Below are 6,960 nucleotides of genomic sequence, written 5' to 3'. Positions count from 1 at the left end.
GGGGGTGGTCTCATTCGAAAGAGGGCCTCGAGACGTACACTCGATTCGCGTTCGAGAGGGTTCCTCGAGCTGAAGGGATCCCCCGAATTTGGTGCGGATTTGCCGCGCCGTTACGGAGATATGGCCGTTCAAAGTTTCAATGGTTTTCCATAGACTTAAGCTTTAAAGCGTTTCATCCAGGTAGCCAGTAGCAAACAATGGAGCGTGCTCTGCTGGACAAACTAAGTAATTACACCATTTCAAGCATTTTATCTGTGTTATATGTTCTGTAAAAAAATGTTCATATCGGCAGCATATTCGCCGATACGATATATCAGCAACAAGGCTCATATCGGCCGATAATATCGGCTAAACGATATATCGGTCGGGCTCTAATCTGTATAAGTGTGTTTAAGCTTTGTTCCTAGGAATACTGCTAGGCACTGTGTTGACTTTGTTCACACTGCACAAAAATTCAATCCGCTTTTTATATCTAATCTTCCTGCAATATAATTTCTCAAGTGTTCGAATCAGATCTGTTTGTTCAGATTGTGTAATCAATATCCAGTGTATTTATCTATGTCGATTGATATAGAATAGATGTACGTGTCCACTTGATGCTGAGAGACTCATACAAAAACAACTGCTCATGTCTTTCCAGACAATTCGATGCGATGCTGAACAAAGTTGCTCACAAAGTGCATGAGAACATGAGCTACTCTGATGACGCTGACGTGTTCACTTATTCACTGCATAGTCTGCTATATGAGGATAAAGTAAGTAAAAATGTATTTGGACGCAGCTCCAATCATATGGCACGCTTTTACAGACGTATTACGCAAACAAACCAAAAAACGTTAGTACTACAGTTTTAAATACATAATTTAAAAGATTTGTTTTGCATATGTATTTATTCTTGCCTTTCTGAATGCTTTTTTTTTTTTTTTTACTTGTATTTAATATTTTTATAATAATAATAATTATTATTATTATTGGCCAAATTGTGCAGCCCTTCAAATAAGCACAGTAAAACTGGAGCTCTTTAAAAAAAAAAATAATAATTCAATCTCAATTTTTACAAGAAATGTTTTTTTTCGCTAAAATTGTGCGGCCTTACTGAATGACCAAAAACTGCTTGCAATTCGTTCTGACTGTGCAAACTGAGACTCTTTTCAAAAATCTGGTTTTAAGATAATTTCATACCACTTGTATGTGAATTTATACATCAGATTATTGCTTTTTTGTAAGCTTAGCATCAGAAAAACACAAGTCAGATAAATTGATTTTGTGCAAGGCAAGACTTGCCAGCTGTAGGATTACATGTGAATATGACACTCATGTCAGAGTTAAATGATGCCAGAGGATTTGAACGGCCATTTATTAACTGAATATAATGAATTAGCTGATAATTAACCATTATGACTTGTGAGCTCCTTCCCACCCTCTGAATGAATGAATGGATGGATAAATGTATGGAGACATTGAAACTGTGTGTATCAGTTTTCTCCTCAGGCACAACAGTCCTGCACAGCAGGCCAAGGAAGCAAAAGGGGTCAGTTTCACACTCCAGTGTGTCACATGATACCAAAATGGTTTGTGACACCAGAGAATGCTGAACTTGAGAAGAAAAGGGCATCGTCATGTTTTTTGTCAAACTGGACACAGACCATCGTGCAATTAGAGTTTCTAGTTGAATCTGATTTCCTGGTTTGTGAACACGCAGCTGTTGCCACACTTTTCATTTACAAAAGGAGTGAAACAGACGGATGCTGTCAGATTCACAGCTGTGGCTGTGAAGCCTCTCGCTTCTGTGAACTTGGTAGACTGCTCAAGGCTTGCAGCTGATACCTCAACTCATATTAAATGCACTTCAGGCTGGCAGAGAACGTTTGAAGGAGGGGGCTGATTTCAATTATTAGTCAAATGCTGTAAATGTGGCGTAAAACCTGATCTGTATTTTGTCAGAATGTGGATGCAGATTGCTAAGAGATCCTGATTATCCTTGTTAGCTTTTTAGCATGACTTGAGCTATTTAGTGACAATGGACCTCAGGTGACCGGTTTTAACTCAAGTGCCCTTGTGTGGTGTGAGTACCCTGGCAGGGCCGCAGGGTTTGCAACATCTGATTGCTGCAGTCGGGATGAAAGTATTGTATTTTGAGCTTGGATTAAGGCTTTGTCGGATCTTGTACAGATGTTTTCAACAAACCCTGCTATGTACTAATAGGCAGCATCACTGATTTCAAAACCTGTTGTGAAATGGGATTTATGAACTTTTGTGTAGTTTCATTGAGTTCTTACTCCGTTTATGCAAAGCCCATTGAGTCGTTTCCCTTTTATGTAATTTAACACTACAACTGACCAGATGCATAACTTCTCAATCATTTTGCTTATGCATCCACCGTTGCAGTCACATGTATTTTACTGCCGTCTAACCCCATTCTTTTAGCAAGCAGAAGTAAATGGGCATTGATTGGAGCCGGTTTATATGTTTAGCTGCTGATGTTTCAGAGCATATGATATTTTTGGCAAATGTACGATTGTTAATTACAGCTATATCAAGTAACAAGCCCATTGTGCTAATTATGGAAACATGATGAATGTGGGCTTAAGTGTTTGGGGTCAGTAATATCATTATATCTATTATAGTAGATTATATTTAATGTTATTTCTTATGTCTTTACCAGGTCCATCAGCGAGTCTCGTGTTCTGCTGTGAATCCACGGAGGACAGTTTTGGAGTCGAGCGCCCTCTTGGTACAGTCTGGCTCAGTGGTATTAAGAAAGAGCAACAGCAACAGGAAGCAAGCTGGACAGGGGGGAGGTGAGGGAGGACGAGGGCGCTGCCTTTGTCCTGAGACACAGAGTCTGTACCAGCAGTGATACCGACCCCACCCGCACATCCACCTCAGGTGGCCAGGAGGCCATGAGTGCCAGCGCAGATCACAGATTGTACAGCCCCTCACAGAATGGGGTGAGTGCAGAACCACAGAGGCCATTGCTATTTACTAATGAGAAACTGATTAGCTTTTGTCAGACTTGATCAGACTTGATCAACCATCCTGCTCCCTAGATATTGACATTGACATAAAAGACATATAGGTCAACCACTGCTATATATCCTGTTTGTTATGGTAGTGGGGCATAATAAAGCAAAAAACTAGACGCAGTGCATTAAGCTCCCGTAACCTTGGTAAAATCATGAACACACAACTTTGAGTGATTTCTATCAGTTTAATCAAATACACCAATTTTCAATAAATTATATATTAACAGCAGTAAGCAATTCCTCTGACAAATAATTTAGTTAATTAGCCTAACTAACCATTTTAATGGTTTGTAGCAACTTGGCACATTAGAAATTCATTTGATGTGCCTTAACAGGTGTTTGTGTGTAGGCTCTTTCACAGTGGCTCTTCTGATCAGATTTTAGACTCCGAACATTTAGAATAAAAGTGTATAAACCGCAAACTTCACTTATCTATACCAAAGGACACAGAAACCTCCATTTCAGCCACACTGAAATGCATGTATAAAGTAGTTTAGGATCACAAGTAGCTTATACTGATTGCTTACAAATTCTCACTCAATAAGAAAAGTGCATTCACTTGAGAACTCAATGGACTGTTTATAAAAGCTAATGAACTATTAACGAATGCTTTACAGTGACTGCACACACTCTAATTTGCATCTGCAGTCCATTATGGCCCATGAGTCCAGCAGATTCATCATTTGAGGTGCGGCGTACAGAAGAATTGCACAGGGATCATGTACTTGTGCATTATTTGTTTCTGTGAGCTATAATTACTTGCTACAGTCCAATATAGACAGAGTTTTTTAGTATCAGAAGAGTCTGTACAGGCTCAAAAGGTTGTCAAAGGATCTGTGGAGCAATCCAGATTGGTTTAGATGAGGATCATAGGAATATGCCTAGGGAGAAAGAGACGGTTACATTAAACTGGCTGAGTTGATCTTTTCCTGTTCATTTGGTTAGATATTGCTTGTTTATATTACGTGCCTGATTTTGAATAATTTGTATCTATGTCTCTACGTCAGCTACATGTTACACTGATATGCAGATAGCTCTAACATTGTTAGCAGATTTAAAGAGGACTCTTTGTATTTGCATGAGCTCTCTGTGTCTGTTATTTGCATGCATCCAACACAAATACACACAGTGGTTGTGTATTGTGTAATCTGACTTGGGCAATGTTTGTGTCAGTCATTGTAATCCACGTGGCAGTTGGCTGCCGAGGCTGTGGCGTGGTGTGGTCAGACAGGGCAGGTGTAAAACTATCCCATCCCCAGAGCAGACACCCTACTGGCTTTTCTGGTTAAGGTAGATCCACGACAACAAGGCCAGGCTGATGAAATTTTAAACAGTCCTCAGGACACAGTAATAGACACTGTTTGGTGTTTATTTTGCATCATGTTTCTTGTGGACGTGGTTGAGTATTTGTGTCTGATTACACAATTTAGGACTAGCGTTTTTGTACAACTGAGAGAAATCAGTTTTAAATTTAATGAGGGTCTAATTGAATCATATGTCCATCAATACACAGGAGAGACTGGTGTGTGAGCATACCTGGAAAATGAGAATCAACTATTTCCCTTGAGTATGCCAAAATTGTCCTGGTTCACACAAGCAGCTATAGATTTTACACTTTTGTGCATTATGTTAGCATGTTTTTTCCCCTTGTATTTGAATATGCCTGTCCATTAATTTTTACACTCCATTTTTTCTTTAAATGTTGTTCAGTGTAAAGTTTGCTAGATGAGCATCTTTGGCTGTTACTGGACCAATTAGAAGAATATGGTGGTGGGATAAACAAATTTTAAAAACTGGAAATTTGAGTTTGTCACATTTTATTGGATTGTAATATTTCTACTCTGAGAAATTTTTTATTCTGTTGATACCAAGCGAGCCGCACGGGTCCTGAAAAGTGAAGCCAAAGCATCTCGATCGCCCCCAGGTGACTGGCTGCAGTATAGGTCATAAACCCCGCCCTCTCCATGTAATGTAAGGGGACAAACTAAATAATCAAATTACACTTTAAATATTTTATTTAAGACATATTGTGTCATTTTAGGTAGTTCTTAGCATGCTGATGTAGGGCTGCACGATTAATCGTATTTTAATCTCGATAACGTTATCCACCTTTCTCGATTAATTAAAAATAATCGTCGCTATATTGGCCGGCTTATTTATCCTGAAAATGTGTTTTTAATTTGGCATTTGCGTTATCTTGCATTGCTAACAAGTCTTCACTAGCGTTTATTCTTGTGGTTGCCAGATGTGAAGAGATTAAGTCCCCAAAACAGAGCTTTTCTCCGTTTAAGGATACACTTTCTGCCCGGTGTTTTATTTAATCTGTGCAATCTGGCAACCCTGTGCGCACGTTTACTGATGGCGGAACAAGTGCTGATGATAAGAAAACATACATGTGCTGGAGTTTAGCGATCTCTCCACAGCGATTTCTTCTTACATGAAAGTGTCATACTAGGGATGTAACGGTATGAAAATTTCTTATCACGGTTATAGTGACCAAAATTATCACGGTTATCAGTGTTATCACGGTATTGTTAAAATGGGCTGGAGATGTTAAAAAAGTACCGACACATAAGATAACTTATCTGAATTGTTTAAATGTGTAGAATCCACATAAGCTTGTTTTTCATCATCCAGTCAAAATTTACAGCAGGGCATGCAAATTTAAAACCTCCCAGCTTTTCTACCTTGTTTTCACTCAAAACGAAACTACTCTGCGTGCTGTGCGCACGTGAGACTGTTACTTAAAACTGTGCTTTATGCTGGACAGTATTTATTTATTGTTCAAATCGTGGTAATCTAATATGGTTTTAATGATAATTAAAAGATTAAACGGTAATACTAACCGTGGGGAATTTTATCATGATTTATCATCAAACCGGTAATCGTTACATCCCTATGTCATACAGCCAATGTGTGTTTTTTTTCACAAGCCATTTGTGCTGCGTGTGTAACCAAATTTGCCATGATCAAACTTTCACTGAGTTTCAATAATGGATCTATTGTGTTTGAGGAATAAATGCTCCATCACGTGCTTTCAGATGGAGAGGCATTTACAACACAGAGACGTAGTTCACTGACAAGCTATGCAATATCGCGTTCATAATCAAATAGCTTGTGTATTAAATGCTGCTCCATTTGAAAGCACATGATGGAGATTTACTACTAATCACAGAACCACCTTTACTGACGAGATGCGCATGACAATTGCATGCGATATATCGTGCAGCCCTACCTGCTTTCATGTAAGGCTTAAAGATGCTACGATCAATGGTTCTCTCATATTTAAGTTTTAAGTAGGAAGCTGCAGTGTTAGGGTTGCATTGATCTCCAGGTGCTACTATTCTTAATGAGAGGGGGTTGATTTCATCTGTTAGCTTTATGCTCTTTGGTTTTTCAAAGGTAACAGGTTGTTTTCCTCCAATCCGCAGCTCTGCCTTGGTGCTATGACAACAGTGTAGTTAGATGATTGGTTTTTGTATGGCAACAGCAGGAAGACTGGAGATCTATCGGCTCCACAAGGTAAATTTTTAACCAGGAACTACTTAATTCAGGTGATTGGAAGACTAAGCCAGCCATTTTTTTCCTAATAAAGGGGGGTAAAATTGAACATCCGTCTGTCTAATCACTCTTAATACTTTTTTTTTTTACAGTTTCTAGCCATGCAGCCTTTCTCTGCGATTGTCATGTGCATCTCGTCAGTAAAGCCGGTTCTGTGATTGGTAGTAAATCTCCATCACGTGCTTTCAGATGGAGAGGCATTTACAACACAGAGACGTAGTTCACTGACAAGCTATGCAATATCGCGTTCATAATCAAATAGCTTGTGTATTAAATGCTGCTCCATTTGAAAGCACATGATGGAGATTTACTACTAATCACAGAACCGCCTTTACTGACGAGATGCGCATGACAATCACATTCGATTAATCGT

At 39.1% G+C, this 6,960-nt stretch overlaps 1 protein-coding gene across 1 annotated transcript in view; it reads left to right on the top strand.

The window, feature by feature from the left end:
• LOC107743774 (adiponectin receptor protein 2-like) overlaps positions 1–6,960 on the top strand; it is a 35,070-nt gene that overhangs the window by 11,876 nt on the left and 16,234 nt on the right. The window contains exon 2 of the mRNA XM_016557180.1: positions 2,666–2,951. Within this exon, the coding sequence (XP_016412666.1) occupies positions 2,904–2,951 (48 nt within the window). The 5' untranslated portion in view covers positions 2,666–2,903. The remainder of the gene's footprint in view (positions 1–2,665; positions 2,952–6,960) is intronic.

This window comes from Sinocyclocheilus rhinocerous, unplaced genomic scaffold (assembly GCF_001515625.1).
Source record: "Sinocyclocheilus rhinocerous isolate Xijiao unplaced genomic scaffold, SAMN03320098_v1.1 scaffold551, whole genome shotgun sequence".
Taxonomy (NCBI): Eukaryota; Metazoa; Chordata; class Actinopteri; order Cypriniformes; family Cyprinidae; genus Sinocyclocheilus; species Sinocyclocheilus rhinocerous.
This window is presented reverse-complemented; position numbering and strand designations above follow the sequence as displayed.